The sequence below is a fragment of the Prionailurus viverrinus genome, chromosome X (assembly GCF_022837055.1).
Source record: "Prionailurus viverrinus isolate Anna chromosome X, UM_Priviv_1.0, whole genome shotgun sequence".
In the NCBI taxonomy this organism is placed as follows: domain Eukaryota; kingdom Metazoa; phylum Chordata; class Mammalia; order Carnivora; family Felidae; genus Prionailurus; species Prionailurus viverrinus.
The window spans coordinates 113,584,496-113,604,908 of NC_062579.1; the positions used below are offsets into that span (position 1 = coordinate 113,584,496).

The following is a 20,413-nucleotide window of genomic DNA, read 5'->3' on the forward strand; positions in this document are numbered from 1 at the left end:
TAATTAAGACATTTAAATTACTTACAAATTACATAGTGCCTACTTCTAAAAGGATTTAAGATAAGACACAATATGAAAATAATTTTAAATGCTGTTGAAATGCAAAAAAAAAAAAAGCACACATAGGTTCTCCTATGTGTATGTATTTCTAATTAAAAAGAGGGGAGAAACAATTAGGTTAGAGCCTGGGATGAATGAAGTATGGAAACTGAACTCTGACTTTCACAGCCTAAACAAGAAGCAGAATCCACTGGATAATATTGTGTCATTTTCTGATGAAAAGAAAGAATTTGAGCTTCCAAAACTGTTTTCTTGGCATAAATTCTAAGAACGGCATATAGGGGAATCCTTATCCTCAACTTCAGTATTTTTTTTTTAGATAACAATTTTATTTTTTAAAATGTTTATTTTTGAGAGGGAGAGACTGGGGCGGGTGGGGGGGGAAGGGTAGAGAGTGAGCAGGAGGGAGGATCTGAACCATGCTCCCTGCTGACAGCAGAGAGCCAGACGTGGGACTCGAACTCACCAACCGCAAGATCATGACCTGAGGCGAAGTCTGACAACTGACTGAGCCACTCAGGTGCCCCTTAAATAACAATCTTCAAGTGGCTGCTTCTTAAATAGATGCACTAGAAATGCTGAGTGTGCTATCACGTCAGATTTCAGTGGAGGTACAAATACTGTAATGACAGAAAAACGTGGGGCCAGTGCCTGGAGTATCTGCAGGAGGGAATCCACGAGATCCTGTGTACTTTCTCTCAAATTTGAGACCTTGGCTCATAGTGCAGGTTTATTGTGATTAATAGGGACGAAGGATTGGAGAGGACACAAAAACCCATTGAGCAATATCAGATTAAGAGCAATGGAATCTTACGTTTTTGTCTCGTGTCAGTGTTTTCCATAAAATTACAGGCCCTGTAACCTTGAAGGGTCCTAGAGATTGGTTTGAGTGTAGTTTGGGGACAGGACAGTCTCTATCCTCCTGGGAACGGGAGAAGGGTGATCTGAATAGCGACATAAAGGATTGAAGCTGAGATTAAGAACGAAACAGTTGAAAAAAAAAAAAAAAAGAAAAAAGAAAAGAAAAAAAAAAAAGAACGAAACAGTTGACCAGAAGCATGAATCCAAAAGGGCTGTGGAGAGGGTCATTAGCAGGATAAGGTGACTCGATAAACACAGAGTAGGTGAGAGGAGAGCTAGCGGGGGGAGAATGGAGTGTTAGGCATTTTCTGGAGATACTGGTAGGGAGGCTTGCCAAGTTTATATGAAGCTCACTGGTACTTTCCGCTTATGGGCTACCAACTCGTAAAGGAAATCAAGTTGGTTCATATACCAGGCGTTAAAGTAACTCCTAACGACTTAATAGTTGGAATGTATATATCCCCTTCTAGACTTTGAGCTCCATGAGAAACGAAACCGTTGGTAGTGTTTCCTACTAAATATCCATAAAAGACACGTGGCTTGACAATTAGAACGTACTCAAAAAACGTTTGTTGCAGGACAGAATTACAACGCCTATGTTTTCTCCTTTAGTAATGGCTACTTAACAGTACTGGAAAGGTGGCATTATCCCTGTGTTTTGGATAAGGATGTAAGCCTGAAACTTTTAAATAACTTACACATTCTACAGCTCATTCCCCTGCTTACTAAGTGGCTGTGCTGTCATATGAACACAGCTCTGCTTTATGTCAAAGCCCATGGGCAGCACTGTCTCCTTAGCAAGCAAACATTTAAAGAATATACACAGGGCACCAATCACAGCGATAGGTATTGGAGATGCTAAAGGTCTAAAGATATTTAAAAATCATAATAGATGACAGCACAAATACGAGGCACACACATACTCCTGTCCCCTGGAGGCTTGAGTACATCTTTTAAAAGCAGGATATTGTTGGGATTTTTGTTTATTTAATATTGGAGACTCTATCTTTTGATTGCCCCACATTATTATGGCAGGTACAGATCCATGTGTCTAGGCTTGAACAGTCTTTTAGTTGTGCTGTTATTTACTTCATTGCTTTTCCCACATGTATTCTGGTTTCCTTTTTTTGTGTGGGTTCTGTCTTCTAAAGGTCCCAAGCGCTCTGAGACTTGTGCAGGGACAGTGGGTAGAAATCTAGGTTTGTAAGAGTGACTGGGAGGTACTTTCCATTTCCATGCTTGACGTGGCCCGTCTCGATCACATCTCTGCCTTGGGGCTCTCCAGCACAATGTAGAAGAAATTACAGTTTCAGTGAGTCACCCCTCCCCCCCATGCTGGGACCCAAACACATTTTATGCCTCTGGAAGGATTTCTCACTCATCTATTTCAGGTATGGAATATGGGAATGCGTTCTGTCAATATCTTGACTTTTCCTTTGTTTCTTCTTCGGTTGGGTTTGGGAGACGGAGCCCAGGCTAGTTTGACATCTTGTATCAAACTTCGGTTTCATAAAAGCAAGTCCATCTGGTCCTTTGAAAACATTTATAAATGCAATGGTATATTTTGCATTTGCTCTTTAGCTTAGAAAATCTAGTCACTATAAATGAGGGCAAATCGCTCTTATGCATAGCAATTTAGGGATTTTACAGCGTCATATTCATTATCTCAGTGCTCAGAACACTATGACATAGTTACAAATGAGTAAAATGAGAAGCTAAGTGACTTATCTATAAATTAAGCTAATAAGAAATCTGGTTGGAGCTCAAATTCAGATCCTCTGATTCCTCAAATTTCATTCTGTGCCATCTCAATGCTATGTTTCAGAACATTTCTCAAAGTCAAAAAAAAAAATAAAGAGCTAAAGATAGAGTGCTTGTTGAGTGAAGACATTTTAAAAATGAGAGTTTTAAAATATTTAAGTATAGCTATTGTGAACGAGAGAGAAGAGCAGCTTAAAATGATCCATTGACTGTGTAGGTTTAGAAAACCAACGACAGAATAAACATCTATCTGGTGTACATGTTTATTTTTTAAATTTACATCTTTTTACTATGTTGATACAATTTCACATTTCTGCAAGCTTTCAAGTATGGTCCTAGGAATTTCTTTTCTTTACCAGATTCATCAATATTTTATTACATTTTCTCCATGTCTCTTTATTCTCTCTCCATAACCCATATACATATAGAGGTACATACGTGCGTGTGTGTGTGTGTGTGTGTGTGTGTGTGTGTGTGTGTGTGTGTCAAATATACTTCTCCTACTCCCTCACCCATTTCAGAGTTAAATCACACATATTATGAATCTTTACCCTAAATACCTTAGGAGGTATATCCTAGAACGATAAACCACAGTAAAATTACCAAAACCAGGAGATTTCGTGCTTATACAATACTATTCTCTAATTTAGGGATCTGAAAACTATAGCCCTCAGGTCAAATATGGACCATTGCTGCTTGTTGTTGTGAATAAAGTTTTACTAGAACACAACTGCGTTTTGTCTCGGTTTTTGAGCTACTACAACAGAGCCAAGTAGCTGCGGTAGAGACCATAGGACCCACAAGTCGAAAAATATCTACTATTTGATCCTTGGCAAAAGAAGTTTCCTGATACTTCTTTTCAAAGTCCAAGTTCAAATTTGACCATATCCAAATAGGAACCTTCATAATTAGATTTCCTCACTCAGAATCCGCCTGAGATAGCTTATTTTGTTTGTCGTGTTTCTGTAATCTCCTTCGATCCGCAACGCGTCCTGATACTTTCTTTGTATGTGATGACATTGAAAGTTTTGAAGACTTAAAGGCCACTTACCTAACAGGATGTCTTTTTTTTAGTTGCATATGATTCAGTTTGTTTATTGATTTATTTTATTTAAATTCAAGTTAGTTAGCATATAGTGTATCTTGGCTTCAGGAGTAGCACCCAGTGATTCATCGTGGATGAATGCTCCAACGATGCTCATAGGGTGTCTCTTGATATGGGGTGATCTGTATTTCCGTATGATAGATTCAAGTTAAATACATTTTTAACAGAAATAACACCAAAACGATGCAGCGTTCTTCTCATTGTATCCTTTCAGGAGATGCATGATGTCTGCTTCTCCCTTTGTTGGTGATACTCACTGTAATCACTGAGATAAGTTGGTGTTTGCTAAATTCTTTCAATGTGAAGTTACTATTTTGCCTTTGATTTCAACACATAATTAGAAATACCCTGTTCTAAATAAATTATCCCTATCATGGTTAAAAATCATGTTTTTAAAGTATTGTGTGCATATTTTACTATCTTGGTAGGATGTTGAAGGCTAGGCTTATGTACACAAAGCACAGAAGAATTGTTTAAGGCCAGCACTCAGTAGAAGCCAGGATTCATACAGAATGCTGAGCCTTATCTTCAGTGCCTTTTTGAGTGTGAATAATGGATGTTGTATTGAAAATAGGGAACCTTGTTTGGCTGACAGAATATTTATGGAGTAACGTACCACAGAAGTGCTCAGAATAAGTTCTGAATAATATTCCCTCGGAAAATGCAGTACAAAAATTCAAATGCAATACTCTAAGATGAATAGGAAACTTCCATCAGTTCAAAATGTGAGGTATGCCCGTCAGTATGAGGTCTGCCCGTCTACATGCCAGAAAGAATCAGACCACACATACAGGTTTGGGTAACAGTGATTTGCAGCAGTTGACTGGGGCCAAATACATCATTTACCATGTGGGGCCGTGAGAAGCAAGTCCACTGGGCTGAGCTGAGACAGTCTCCCTGCCCTTGGTTAGGGGCAATCGCTTAGACTGCCCCTTTTCAAACTAATTTCTTGAAGTAGTAGGAGCTGACATACTGAATGATTTGACCCAAGATAGAGTCAAAATGAAGGTCACATCATGGTCCTCAAAGTCGGATTTTGTTCAGGAAGTAATTGGAAGAAGGATGATTAGGGAAACAAGAACCAGAACATTTTCTTCCAAGTGTTATTGACTTAGCATTGATTGATGTTTTAGTTCTGTCCACTCTCTGATATTAAAAAAAGAAGATGAGTGGAAAGACTAATTTTGAGTACGCTCACTTTCAATTTCTGTTCAATATTGGCTTAGAATAAGACAAATAGTGAAATTATAACAGTAAAGACAAGGGTGGCAGATATTTTTCTAGACGGTACCAGAGGGATTTCCCGATACAAAACAAAGGAAGTGATAGGAAAGAAATTTCACAACATATTTTAGTGGTTGGAGTGTTAGTCTCCAGTTTTCCCCATTCAGAGAATTAGCTAAAACATCCCAGTCTTGTAAATGCGATTTTTTAGGCAATATCATGTGCAGTTTTAAGATCATTTATTTTTATGACATGTGCAGAAGGTATAATTTTTGGGTAGTAATAACGGTAGAACAAGTTGGTCTCAGCTGTGGCATCCTAAAAGAGTGCTAAATAGTCACAATTTCTGTGCAGTGTACAAATACAAGCTCCCCACAAGAATAAGCATTAAGTGAAAAGAACGAATTATACCAGTGTTGAACCTCCCCGTATCTTGGCATGCACAAGTAAAGATAAGTGTTCATGTTTGCTGAGTTACGAGTATTCAACCGAATTGCATGTGAACTGATGACAAATTTGTATGTTCCACTGTTGATCTTTTTCCACTTGCAGCAGAGAAATGTTTTAGATGCCATTGGTCACAAAAATCTTCATTTAGCTTCTTTGGAAAGTGGTTACTTTTTGAAAGGTATAGGACCTATGTAAATCTGGATCATGAGTCTCCTCATTATCCAAGAGGGAGATTTGCTAGGAAGTTAATTTCACCAGGAAAAATGTGCAAATCATTTTAAGACTGAAAATATCTTCCCACTTCTAATCACTGACATGTTGCTTTTGAAAATTCACTTATATATTCACTTAAAATATTTGGGAGAGCCTATGGAACAGAAGTGTTTCTAGAAGCTGGCTAAAGCTACCTAAAGACATAGTGTATGTATTGGGGGGGGTATTCAGGAAAGGTTTGGGGGTTTGTAGTACGAAGTGAGAAGTGAAGAGAAATGAAAGTTTTAAAACTAGTTTAACAATTCACTATTTTGTATTCAATGTAAGATTTCCACAAGACAGTTACTTGTGATCACACTTTAAAAGAAAGTCTTTTAGTTTCCAAATAACCGATGTTGATAGTTTCTGAGGACTCAAGGGTGTTTGCATATTGCTACTTATCTTGATTTGTGCCAGAATGACATAATTAGGCACCAAGTCCCAGTCAGAATTTTCCATCGGCAGAGGCAAACACAGGAAATGCTATCGAATATTTTTAAAATTATGATGGGTTCAGGACAGGATCTGCACACAGATTGCCTGAATTCTAATTCTGGCTCTGCCATCTACTACTTGTGTCATTTTAGGTAAATAGGAGAAAACGTAACCCTCTGCAATGTATCCTACTCAATAAGGTAATTGGGAGGATAAACAAATGTATACAAGATATTTGCAACAATGGCACATACTAAGCGCTTAATAAATATTAGTAGTACTATAAAATGCAGACAAACTGTACATATGAGAAAGTCCATAGTCCAAAGAAGTTTCATCAGTAAAGAAGAATGAGTGAAAATGAATGAACTGAGGAGGCAATTCAGAAAGTTAAAAATACAAACAAAAGGAACCATGAGAAATGAATTATTAAATTTAGCAACACGAACTATTGCATTGAAAATGGAGATTAAAACAAATCCAAACACTGGCACATCGAAAGAATACAAATAGACAACTTGGTAAAACCTAACTATGAATCAGTAAAAACACAAGATATGCTGTCGGAAATTTGAAAGGAAATAAAACTAATAATGGTGAATTTTTTTTTGTTACCAATCATCACAGTCTTGTCATTTGCCTCTGGAAAAAGTAGGTTCTTCATCTGGAGACTAAAACCAAGTCATGTTGAAACATGGTTTCCTTGTATTTCTCTGAGGGAATGGCCATGTGATTAGCTGGCTGATGCTCCGGGAGTAGTGAATAAGAGGGCAGGCAGGTGAGAAAGTAGGGAGCCTAAAGGTCAGGTGCTGGGAAGTCGTTGCAGTCCTTAGCAATGTGGCTGCCTTTGGAATAGAAACTTGGACTTGACAAGGTTGGCAAGTTGTTGCTTTCTCACTTAGTCTTATGTACTTCCTCTGTGTCCTCCCTTAATTCTGAATAAACCCTACTTTTCAAAATGCCATCCTGACTCGGCTAGATTAAGAGAACCAAAGGAATAGGGGTAGGACAGGGGCATTACCACACTTCTGAAATTGGTAGGATAGTTTTTTTTTAAGATTTTATTTTTAAGTAATCTCTACACCCTGCGTGGGGTGGGGCTCAACCCCACGGTCAAGAGTCATGCACTCCACCACCTGAGCCGGCCAGGCACCCCTACGTATGATGGCAGTTTTAAAGAATTCTAAGGGTTTTGGTGAAATTCAAGGGGCTGTGAAGGATTCTGTTTCCCTTTAATTAGACAATTATTTGGCAGTCATTTTTGTTGTTTCCATCGCCCAGAAGAGTGCTTGCCACAAGGTAAGGGCTGAGTCCTTGTTTGCCGAAGGACTGGGGCCATTTTTCCCCGGGCAGACCAGGCGATACTTCCGTCTCGCCCAGTTAATGGTTCTGCAGTGGAGACAACCTTATGGCAGAAATGAGACAAAGACGTTCCCATGTTTCTGTTGCCATTGAGCAAGGTTACCCTACTCAGTCCATTAAATATGCCTGCTCTCAGCGCGCACTGGTCTTTTGTCTTTGGGGATATTTTCCAGGCACGTGGGTGTGATTACAGAATCATCAGTAATTGCATACAACTTTATTTACCAAATATATTCTGTCAGAGAAGGCTCTGGCTGTAGCAAACTAGTGACCAGCACCGTCCTCCTGCCATGTTCCAGGCAGCAATGACTATAGCACTAAGAGCTGGATTACTAGTGCATTCACCAGTATCCAAAGCAGCAATTTCAAACCAAATGTGACATATAATGACTGATGTTTCCAGTAATAGCACACAATTATATGTGTATTCAGGCCTGCTACCTTGCCTACTGCCAGGATTACTAGGCATGATTTCCTGCCAAAAATTAAAATGCCCAATTGCAGGTGATACAGATATGTGGGAAACATCTACCTCTTGGAGATGAGTTGGAATCTATCTCCTACAGAAGATACATAACAAGATAGTCTGCCTATCATGGGGAATATGGCCAGAAGCACTGAAGAACATGCCTCTGATGACCAACCTCATGGGGCCTACCCAAGACTCAGGTTGGACTAGAATCAAGAACACTCTCACCATACTGCTAACTTATTGATGAATGGCAATCAACAGCATTTCCAACTGGCAAAATCATGGAGAGACAGACTCTCTGTATGGAGCAGATAGACAGGGACAACAAAAAGCTGAGAACAGAGCATAATCATTGAGTAAAACTCTTCGGCAACCCCAAGTGCTCAATCTCAGTATGGCGTAATGTGGAGAAAAAGGAACCCTCGTGCACTATTGGTGGCCATGTAAATTGGTACAGTCACTGTGGGAAACGGTTTGGAGGTTCCTCAAAAAACTAAAAATAGGACTACCATATGATCTAGCAGTTCCACATCTGGGTATTTATCAAAAAAAAAATGAAAACACTAATTTCAAAAAATATATGCACCCCTATGTCCATTGCAGCATTATTCACAATAGCAAAGATATGGAAGCCACCCAAGTGTCCGTTGATAGATGAATGGATGAAGAAAGTGTGGTATATGTGCACAACGGAATACTGCTCAGGCTTAAAAAAGGAGAAGATCCTGCCATTTGCAACAACATAAATGGATCCAGAGGGTATAATGCTAAATGAAATAAGTGAGTCAGAAAAAGACAAATGCCATATGATTTCATTCATGAGGAATTTAAGAAACAAAACAAAACAAAAAACAGATTCTTAACTATAGAGGACACACTGGTGGTTGCCAGAGGGGAGGGGGGGGGGATGGGTGAAATAGATGAAGGGGATTAAGATGAAGGCACTGAATCATGTGTCGAATTGTTGAATCGCTATTTTGTACCCCTGAGACAAATATAACACTGTATGTTAACTATACAGGAATTAAAACTTTTAAAAATTAAAGACAGCATTACTGAGTTATCCAGCAGTTCTTTTGGATAAATACACAAAAGAATTATAAACAGGGTTGAAGACATATTTGTACACCCATGTTTATAGCAGCATTGTTCACAGTAGGCAAATGGTGGGAGTAACCCAAGTGTCCATTGATGGATGAATGGATACATAAAACGTGGTACATACATGCAACGGGTATCATTCAGCCCTTAAAATGATAGGAAATTGTGACATGTTCTGTAGCATTATGAAACTTGAGGGCATTATGCTAAGTGAAATAAGCCAGCCAGGAAAAGACAAATACTGTACGATTCCATTTACATGAGGTACCTAGAGTTGTTAAACTCATAGAGACAGAAAGGAGAATAGTGGTTGTCAGGCACTGTGGGAGGGGCATTGAGGAGTTATTGTTCAATGGGTATAGAGTTTCAGTTTTGCAACACAGACAATTTTCGGATTGCTTACATAAATGGGCTTAATATTACCGAAAGGTGCACTTAAAATGGTTAAGATGGCAAATTTCATGGCAGGTGTATTTTGCCACAGAAATAAAGAGCAGGAATGACTGTATTATCAGATAAAGTCAACATCAGAGCAAAGAAAATTATGAAAGGCAAAGAGAGACATTACGTGATTATAAAAGTATCAGTCCATCACAAAGATGTATCTACTCTAAATAGATAGCAACCAAACAACAGAACTTCCAAATACACAAAGCAAAATCTGATAGTTGAGACAGACCAAGCCACAGTTAACATTGGACTTCACACACCCGACACTCAGCAACTGATAGAACTACCAGACAAAATCAGCAAGAATAGGATGACTAAACAAAACAGTGACCAACAGGATCTTATTTGTGTAAATATACTGCACTCAACAATAGCACAGTACACACTTGTTTCATGTGCCTACAGGACATATACCAAGATAGACTATATGCTGGACCATAAAACAAACATCAACAGAATGAAAATATATCCTATACAATGTGTCCTCTGAGTATAGTGAAATCAAACTAGAAATCTGTAAATCTGGGGGCACCTGGGTGGCTCAGTTGGTTAAGCATCCAACTTTAGCTCAGGTCATGAGCTCACAGTTTGTGGGTTCAAGCCCCACATCGGGCTCTGTGCTGACAGCTCAGAGACTGGAGCCTGCTTCGGATTCTATGTCTTCCTCTCTGTCGCTGCCCCTCTCCTGCTCATGCTCGCTCGCTCTCTCTCAAAAATAAATAAACATTTAAAAAACATTTAGAAGTCTGTAAACTTGAAAGAAAACACTTAGAAATTAAACAGCACACTTCTAAATAATCCATGGGTCAAATAAGACTCAAAGGAAATTTTTAAAAATTGAACCAAATGAAAATGAAAAGAAGACAAATCAAAACCTATGGAATGTAGCTAAAGTAGCACTGAGAGGGAATTATTTTTGAATACAAAATCTATTTTTTGAAGCTTATTTATTTATTTGTTTTAACAGAGAGAGCATGCACGGGGGGAAGGGGCAGACAGGGAGAGACAGAATCAAAAACAGGCTCTGTGCTGTCAGAGCAGAGCCTACAGGGGACTTGAACTTAGGAACTGTGAAATCAGGACCTGAGCCTAGATCTAGAATCAGACGCTTAACGAACTGAGCCTCCCAGGCACCCCTGAGAGAGAAAATTCTAGCATTAAATGCTAACATTAGAAATAAGGAAAGATCTCAAATTACACACCCAAGTTTTTACCTAAAAGATATAGGAAAAGAGAAAAACCTAAAGTGAGCAGAAGGAAGTAAATAATAATGATAAGAGCAGAAATCAATGAAATTAAAAGAACACAATAAAGAAAATCAATGGGGGAAAAGCTATTTCTTGAATTAATAAAATTGGTAAGCCTCTAGCAAGACTGGCACAGATAAAATTAGAGAAGACAAGGATCAATATCAGTGATTAAATAGGAATATCACTGCAAATTCTGTAATTTCTAAGTGGATAATAAGGGAATACTGTTAATGACTGAATGCTCATAAATTTGAAAACATAGAAGAAATGGATCAATTCCTTGAGAAACCACAAATTACAACAACCCTCCCAAAGTTATATAGGCAATGTAATTAATCTTATAAATGATAAAGAAATTGAATATGTAGTTTAAGAAAGTCCTGAAGGAAAAATATCCAGGCCCGTGTGATTTCACTGGAAAATTCTACCAAATGTTTAAACAGCCAATTTACTGATTTGAATGCATTTTATTTCTTGTTGTCTAATTACTGAGGCTTTGACTTCCAGTACTATGTTAAATAGTAACGGTGAGAGTGCACATCCCTGTCTTGTTCCTGACCTTAGGGGAAAGGCTCTCAGTTTTTCCCCATTGAGGATGATATTAGCTGTGGGTCTTTCATATATGGCCTTTACAATGTTGAGGTATGTTCCATCTATCCTACTTTGTTGAGGGTTTTTACCAAGAATGGATACCTATATTTTGTCAAATGCTTTTTCTGCATCCATTGAGAGGATCATATAGTTCTTATCCTTTCTTTTATTAAAATGTGGTGTATCACCAGCAGCAATGAAGAAGTCAAACTTCTATTTGCAGATGACATGATACTTTATGTAGAAAACCCAAAAGGCTCCGCCAAAAAAAAAAATTGCTAGAACTGATACATGAATTCAGTAAAGTCACAGGCTATAAAATCAATGTGCAGAAATCTGTTGACTTTCTATACACCAATAACAAAGCAGCAGAAAAAGAAATCAAGGAATCAATCTCATTTGCAATTGCACCAAAAGTAATAAGATATCAAGGAATGAACCTAACTAGAGAGGTAAAGCATCTATACTCTAAAAACCATAGAACACTTAAGAAATTGAAGATGATACAAAGAAATGGAAAAGTATTCCATGTTCAAGGGTTGGAAGAACAGCATTGTGAAAATGGCTACACTACCCGAAGCAATCTACACATTTAATGCAATTCCTATCAAAGTACCTCAGGTTCCAAAGAGAAGACGAAGACTCCCTATCAACCCAGGTCCAAAGACGGAGGCAGGGTAAGATGCACTAGTAACCCAGCTCTTAGTGCTATAGTCATTGCTGCCTGGAACATGGCAGGAGGATGGTGCTGGTCACTAGTTGCTACAGCCAGAGCCTTCTCTGACAGAATATATTTGGTAAATAAAGTTGTATGCAATTACTGATGATTCTGTAATCACACCCACATGCCTGGAAAATATCCCCCAAGACAAAAGACCAGTGCGCGCTGAGAGCAGGCATATTTAATGGACTGAGTAGGGTAACCTTGCTCAACGGCAACAGAAACATGGGAACGTCTTTGTCTCATTTCTGCCATAAGGTTGTCTCCACTGCAGAACCATTAACTGGGCGAGACAGAAGTATCGCCTGGTCTGCCCGGGGAAAAATGGCCCCAGTCCTTCGGCAAACAAGGACTCAGCCCTTACCTTGTGGCAAGCACTCTTCTGGGCGATGGAAACAACAAAAATGACTGCCAAATAATTGTCTAATTAAAGGGAAACAGAATCCTTCACAGCCCCTTGAATTTCACCAAAACCCTTAGAATTCTTTAAAACTGCCATCATACGTAGGGGTGCCTGGCCGGCTCAGGTGGTGGAGTGCATGACTCTTGACCGTGGGGTTGAGCCCCACCCCACGCAGGGTGTAGAGATTACTTAAAAATAAAATCTTAAAAAAAACTATCCTACCAATTTCAGAAGTGTGGTAATGCCCCTGTCCTACCCCTATTCCTTTGGTTCTCTTAATCTAGCCGAGTCAGGATGGCATTTTGAAAAGTAGGGTTTATTCAGAATTAAGGGAGGACACAGAGGAAGTACATAAGACTAAGTGAGAAAGCAACAACTTGCCAACCTTGCCAAGTCCAAGTTTCTATTCCAAAGGCAGCCACATTGCTAAGGACTGCAACGACTTCCCAGCACCTGACCTTTAGGCTCCCTACTTTCTCACCTGCCTGCCCTCTTATTCACTACTCCCGGAGCATCAGCCAGCTGATCACATGGCCATTCCCTCAGAGAAATACAAGGAAACCATGTTTCAACATGACTTGGTTTTAGTCTCCAGATGAAGAACCTACTTTTTCCAGAGGCAAATGACAAGACTGTGATGATTGGTAATAAAAAATTCACTATTATTAATTTTATTTCCTAGCTAGAACATTCAGTCCTAAAATTTGTATGCAGCCACAAAAGACCCTGAGTAGTCAAAGCAATTCTGACAAAGAAAAACTGGAGGAATCCCGATTCCAGATTTCAAGCTCTATTACAAAGCCGTAGTCTTCAAGACAGTATGGTACCAGCACAAAAACAGACACATAGATCAATGGAGCAGAATAGAAAACCCAGAAATGGACCCACAACTATATGGCCAACTAATCTTCAACAAAGCAGGAAAGAATATCCAATGGAGAAAAGACAGTCTCTTCAATAAATGTTGTTAGGAAAACTGGATGGTGACATGCAGAAGAATGAAACAGGATAACTTTCTTACACTGTACACAAAAATAAATTCAAAATGGGTGAAAGACCTAAATGTGAGACAGGAAACCATCAAAATCCTAGAGGATAACACAGGCTGCAAGCTCTTTGACCTTGACCAGAGAAACTTTTTATTAGACATGTAATTGAAGGCAAGGGAAACAAAAGCAAAGATGAACTATTGGGACTTCATCAAGATAAAAATCAAAAAAACCAAACTTAAGCACAGTGAAGGTAATAACCAACAAAACTAAAAGTCTATGGAATAGAAGATATTTGCAAGTGATTTATCTGATAAAGTGTTAGTATCCAAAATCTATAAAGAACTTATCAAACTCAACACCCAAAAAACATAACCCAGTTAAGAAATGGACAGAAGGCATGGATAGACACTTTTCCAAAGATGACATCCAGGTGGCTAACAGGCACATGAAAAGATGCTCAATATCTGTCATCATCAGGTAAATACAAATCAAAATCACATTGAGATACTACCTCACACCTGTCAGAATGTCTAAAATTAATGACACAAGAAACAACTGATGTTGGCAAGGATGTAGAGAAAGGGAAATCCTTTTGCACTGTTGGTGGGAATGCAAACTGGTGCAGCCACTCTCGAGAACATTATGGAGGTTCCTCACAAAACCAAAAATAGAACTACCCTATGATCCAGCAATTGCACTTAGGTATTTGCCCAAAGGATACAAAAATATAGATTCAAAAGTGTAGATGCACCCAATGTTTATAGCATTATCAGCAATAGCCAAACTATGCAGAGAGCCCAAATGTCTATCGACTGATGAATGGATAAAGAAGATGTGGTGTATATATACAATGGAATAGTCCTCTGACATAAAAAGATGAAATCTTGCCATTTGCAATGATGTGGATGGAGCTAGAATGTATTATGCTAAGTGAAATGAGTCCATCAGAAAGTCAAGTGCCATATTATTCCATTCATATGTGGAATTTAAGAACCAAAACAGATGAACATGTGGGAAATGGGGGGAAGAGAAGAGAGGAAAACAAACCATAGAAGATTCTTAATGATAGAGAATTAACTATGAGTTGATAGAGGGAAGTAGGTGAGGGATGGGCTAGATGAGTGATGGGTACTAAGGAGGGTACTTGTGATCAGCACTGGATGTTGTATGTGAGTGATGAGTCACTAAATTCTCCTGAAACCAATATTGCTCTGTGGGTTAACTAAAATTTAAATAAAAAATAAAAAGCCAATTTACAATCTCTACCACAAAATCCAAGAGGATGGGGCATTTTATATCTCATTTCATGAATCCAGTATTACCCTAATAACAAAACCAGAGTAGAAGAATAAAGTGGAAAGAATCACCCTACTTGGTATTAAGGCTTACCGTATAGCCACTATAATGAACACAGTATAGTGTTTGCTGAGGGATGGACGCATAGATCAATACAATAGAATACAGAGCCCAGAAATAGACCCAAACCAATATACCCATCTATTTTTTGATAAAGGTGTAAAAGTATATCAATGGAGGAGGAATAGCCTTTTTAACAAATGGTCCTGGAGCAATTAGACATCCATAGTAAAACAACTGAACCTTGGCCTAAATCTCATACCTTATGCAAAACAAATGTAAAATGAATTACAGATACATATGTAAAATTATAACATTTTGGAGGTGTTATTCCACACTGAAGGCCAGGTGAAAAGTTCTTAGACCTGACACCAAAAGCATGATCCATGAAAAGAAAAAATTGATACACTGGACCTCATCAAAATTAACAACTTGTGCTCTCTGGATAATGAAAGGCTACAGACTGGGAAAAAATGTAAACCACATAACTGATGAAAGACGTGTCTAAAATACATAAAGAGCTCTTGGAATTCAACAGAATAAAAAAATCAGAAAAAGGAGCTACAGGTGTGGCTTAGGATAAGCAGGTACGATGGACCTGTATGACTCCTTTATTCCTGGGGTTGCCATATAGTTGCTGAAAATGACATAGTGAGAAACTAAACTGAGGAACTCCTAAGAAAAAGAATGCAAGAACTGGAAAGGGAGATACAATGACTTAAATAGGATCCAGCCAACAACAACAAGAACTCAAACATTAGAGAAAATTCTTCAGGAGCTGGAAAAGCCAACTGTGCATTTGATTTCAGTGCTAATGGCCAAAGTCATGTAGCCCTAAGGCTAGCCTATCTAGGCTAGCGATGCTAGGGCTTTGCCCGTCAAGAAAACACAAACAATATTATTGAAGAGAAACTGAGGCACTGAGACTTGACAATGAGAAAGCAGACATTCAACTCTCACTGATGTGGATAAACAGACAAGGGACTTAAGTGCCTTTAGACAATTAATTTCTCTTAACCTTTGCTCTCACTTTCCAAGGATTCAGAGGATTTTAACTTGAAGAAGTCAAAACTGCTAAAAAATCCATTATACCCACATTTTCCATCAGGTGTTCCCTTGAGACGTTCATATACTGGCTTGGGCTTCTGTAAAACCCAGCTTCAGTGCTAGGTTCAGCTGTTTGAGAAGACTTACTGCTCTTTTCCCCCTTATTCTGATTGAGATATTATAGTCATGAATTCTGTGGCTCGGAGTATGATGGCACATATCGTTTCAGAAATCATATGGACTTTTTTGTCTGCTCAAGGACAGCTAGTAGGCCAGAGCTTGGATGAGGGGAGATGGCAAGAACCTTTCTGGTTATGTCAGTTTGCAGTGATTGACCAGAGATTCCTTTGTCATTGAGTCTGTTGTATGATGGTTTTCTCCTCTCTGATTGGCGAAGGAATGGAGAAGCCTGTGATTATTGATAAGCTGCTGAACATAGGTGAAAAATCCCCAGAAACCTCAGTACAGAATGGGTGTAGAGTTTTCTCTAGTCTTAAATGATTTTAAGTTTGAAAATATCAAGTGGATCTATGACTGGGAGGGTCAGGAGTTCAGTGTCACCCACCTATAGCAATCTAGGCTAAAGGTAATGTTAAAACTCACATGTTGTATTGTCTTCTGCAAGGACTGGATTGTGTTGCAGTACCCAAAAGTATATTTGCAGATTCAAAGCTGGGTGGATTGATATAAGGGAGAAATATTAGGCCCTCTGTCATAAAGCAGACCAGTGCCTTTGTAATAGGAGTGAAAATTCACACATAAGTCCCTAATAGATTATCATAAATGTCAAGGATAGGAATCTCAATCCAGCATTTTATAACTAGGGATGCATTGTACATCCACATTTATTTCATTGGGAAAAAACAAAAGCCAAAAGGAACTGTAATAATACACTAGAGGAAGAAAATACAATCTTGGAGAGACCAACAAAGAGGCTCTGTGTGGATACAGAAATTAAAAGCAGCATTTAACCATAGAGAACTCCCCAGGATCTAGGAGGCAACCACAGGCTAGTGGTAGGTGGATAGAAAGGAAATTTAAACAAAATATTTACTGTAAGAAGTCCTAGAAACTCAGATGATCAACTCTATGAAAAAAAAAAGGCATAAACTCCTAATAAGGACATTCTTGTTGCTTAAATGAGAAAGAGTTCAAGCATTTTCTTATCACTGTCCAAAAAGATTTAAGTAAAAGAAGCCAAAAGCAATTGTAAAATGGAGATATATTTATGTATCCTTGGAAATGTGTGACTTGTGTTCAAATTCATTAAAGCTTGATCATGCAAGTGTCAAAAAAAGAAGGAAATGGGCTACAGACATGAATAGAAATTTCATCAAAGAAGATACGCAGATGGCAAATGAACACATAAAAAGATGTTCAACATTAACCATTAGTGAAATGCAAATGAAAACTTCAATGAGGTCTCACCACACAGGCACCAGAATGACTTAAAATTTTTTTGTTTAATGGTAACACCACATGCTGGTGAGAATGTAGAGAAACTGTGTCATTCAGAGATTGCTGGTGGGAATATAAAATGGTACAGCCACTCTGGAAAAAACAAAAAAAAAGTATTGGTTACAAAACTAGGCTTGCCGTTACCACATGACCCAGGAGTTGCTCTTGGACATTTATCCCTGAAAAATGAAAACTTTAAGTTCACAGAAAAATCTATGCAGAAATTATTGTGTCAACTTATTTGTAATGAGTCCAGACATCAGAACCAAAATGTCCTTCAATAAATGAGTGGTGTAACGAACTCTGGTGCATTCACACTTACAATATTACTCGGCAATAAAACACACACACACACACACACACACACACACACAAAACATTGATATATACAATGACTTGAATGGATCTCGGGATTTGTGCTGAATGTAAAAGCCGATCACAAAATGTTATATATTGAATGATTTCATTTATGTAACATACTTGTAATGGCAAGATTATGGAGTTGAAGAGCAAATTACTGGCTTCCAGGGGTGAGGGAGGGAGGTGGCCGTAGCTGTAAATTAATAGCAAGAGGGATCCTTCTGATGGAATGTTTCTGTATCTTGACTATAGTGATAGACACAGGTAATAAAACTGCACAAAGTGAGACATACACACAAACTATGCATGTATAACTGGTGAAATTGGAATAAGGTAAATAGATCATAGCAGTTTCACTTCCCTGATTTTGATATCATAGTATAGACATGCAAGATGTTACCATTGGGGAACAAAGTTAAGGGTATAAGGCATCTTTCTGTTTCTTACAACTGCATGTAAATTCACATTGATCTCAAAATTAAAAAAAAACATGAAACTAAAGCAACTTTGGATTATCCTTTAAATGCTCCTAAATTTTTAAGAAAACAATCATAACCTAAAAATGTAATATTGATGTACACAAGAACATTGATGGTTCTCATAATAATGCTGAAGTGAAAGAAGCTGGATAAAAATGAGTATGGTTTACATTTTGTAGCATTTTATACTAATGGAATCCATACAATCCATAAAGATAGCAAGCAGACCAGTAGTTGTCTAAGGATGGGGGTACAGGGAGGGGCAGGAGGGAGAAGTTACCAAGGACAAGAGGAAACTCACGGGGGTGATGGATATGTTCACTCTTAAATTTATGGGGATGGTTTAGCAGTGTATACGTGTGACCAAACTCTTCAAGCTGTCACTCTAAGCATGTGCAATTATTATTTGTCAATTACACTTCAATAAAATCATTTACAGTGATATTCTCTTCAGGAAAAAAAAAACTTTGGAAATAATAAAGATAAATGATGGTCTCCACTCCAAATATGTTGTTTTAAGATTCTCTGTAGACAGTGCTCCCCTGTATTGCCTGCACTACACACTGCTCTTGGCCTTGGGAGGCCTCTCCTGTACCCTAAGTTTCTTAACATGGGCTAATCAGTGTTGAGTTTGTGGCTTCCAATCACCATTTTTTTGCCCTTTGTGTGTTTTCAGTAACTTTTACTAGGGTGAGATTTTTGGCCCTTCAGAGGACTTCTAGTTGTTGACATCATTGGGTAAAATGTCACAAACACCTCTATGAGGTAGATGGCCTGGAAATTGTTTCCTTGTTCATTTTGTGGGATGGTACTGCCACCCACACACCTCACCCCTTATAGACCTTGGCAATCTATGCTTTGCCGCCATTCCCCCACTCCTTCCCCCTACCTCCCAAAGACAGAAACACGAAGTCATTTTTCAGCTTGCCCATTAGGTCAAGTGTTAAGGAGGAAATTATCTTCAGTGTTCAGTCCTGACCCAGTCTTTCCCCCGATGCCGCAGTACCCCATGTTTCTTCCTTTTCCCACAACTGCCTCTTCCCTTCCTTCCCTGCTCCTACCATGAGAAAACTCACAGAAACACACAAATTTCCACAGCAGGTTGATTTTATTTCAGGTACCATCAGTGTACCCTGTTGTGTAAAATTCACAGTATACACAATTGTCCATTTCTCAACCACCAGACCTCTGGAGACTTAGCAGGTATCACTGAAGTCTCTGGCCTTGCTCTGGAGCTACTGGCTGGCCAGATCATCACTTGATGTGGTGGCCTTCTCCACATTCTCTTGGTCTTGGTCTTGGCCTTGGTCTTGGTCTTGCTCACGTTGATTCAATCTCTCATTCAGTCTGTGATAGTGACCGAATAGTATTGTTCCTCTAGCTTTCTTAGGCCTTCTTACAGAGTTGGTGGTTTTGTTCAAGACTTTTTTATTCAAACTCCTTTTAATTGGTCTTTTGACCTTTATGGTTGTCTTCAGGACCTGTAACAACAATGGAGAGAGGTGGAAAGGGCATTAACTTAGGTGGAAAAGATGGGATATTGATGGAAAAGGGGGCTTCATGAGAAGGTATCAGAGATGGGGAAGGAGTTTGTGCCAGGTGAGAAAGGGTAAGATTCTTGGGGGAGGGGAATCAATGAAGAAAAGAGGAGCTTGGCCAGGGTCATCTTACCTTGCTACCATCTCTGGACCTGGGTTGATAGGGAGTCGTCATCTTCTCATTGGAACTTGAGGTTGGTTGGTCCATATCTGTATCTGTATCAGGTTGTGGTGGTTTCCTGGTTACCTTACCCATATTGAAGCTTCCTAGTGGTCTACCCCAGGCGTCCTAACCTTCCTACTGTGCATACCTCTTCCCAGGATAATGAGGGGCCACACCCTTGAGTTTTGATTGGTCAGCAAGGCTCTCCCCCAGCCAATGGTGGCCAAGGTATGGCTCAGATGTCACAAAGTACTACTTATGACACTACTCTGTGTTGGAGAAGTTGCTAGGGAGGACAAAATGTGGTTTCTACATTTCAAAGTGTCATTCCTGACACCTCTGGTTGGGAGGGGGAATGATGAGGAGGCAAAAATGGTTTGGTTAGAGAAAGGGGGCTTTTCTTTAACATCTCTCAAAGAGTTTTCCCAAGCTGAACTGTCACTGCTCCTCATATCCCCACGTTTAATTTTGGTGGTGCAAATAGTAGACAAAGAATCTTTCCTCCAGGTTATTCTCCAAGGT

The 20,413-nt window shown here is 38.9% G+C and overlaps 1 protein-coding gene and 1 pseudogene across 1 annotated transcript; one reads left to right on the top strand and one right to left on the bottom strand.

Annotated features, from left to right (window-relative positions):
* LOC125157081 (tRNA pseudouridine(38/39) synthase-like) overlaps positions 1–16,864 on the top strand; it is a 77,562-nt pseudogene extending 60,698 nt beyond the window's left edge.
* A 2,437-nt stretch (positions 16,865–19,301) lies between these two features.
* LOC125157824 (uncharacterized protein CXorf51A-like) lies at positions 19,302–20,028 on the bottom strand. Its single transcript, XM_047844863.1, has 2 exons — positions 19,862–20,028; positions 19,302–19,671 (listed from the first exon to the last, which is right to left on the bottom strand). The coding sequence occupies exons 1-2, from the start codon at positions 19,982–19,984 to the stop codon at positions 19,426–19,428; spliced, it is 369 nt and encodes a 122-aa protein (XP_047700819.1). The 5' UTR covers positions 19,985–20,028; the 3' UTR covers positions 19,302–19,425.
* Between the last annotated feature and the right edge of the window lie 385 nt (positions 20,029–20,413).

Bases quoted from the DNA above. Each gene is read 5' to 3' on its own strand.
- LOC125157824 (XM_047844863.1), bottom strand. From the start codon at position 19,984: ATGGGTAAGGTAACCAGGAAACCACCACAACCTGATACAGATACAGAT. The intron at 19,672-19,861 runs GTAAGATGACCC...TTGTTGTTACAG, and splicing joins GGTCCAGAGATGGTAGCAAG to GTCCTGAAGACAACCATAAA.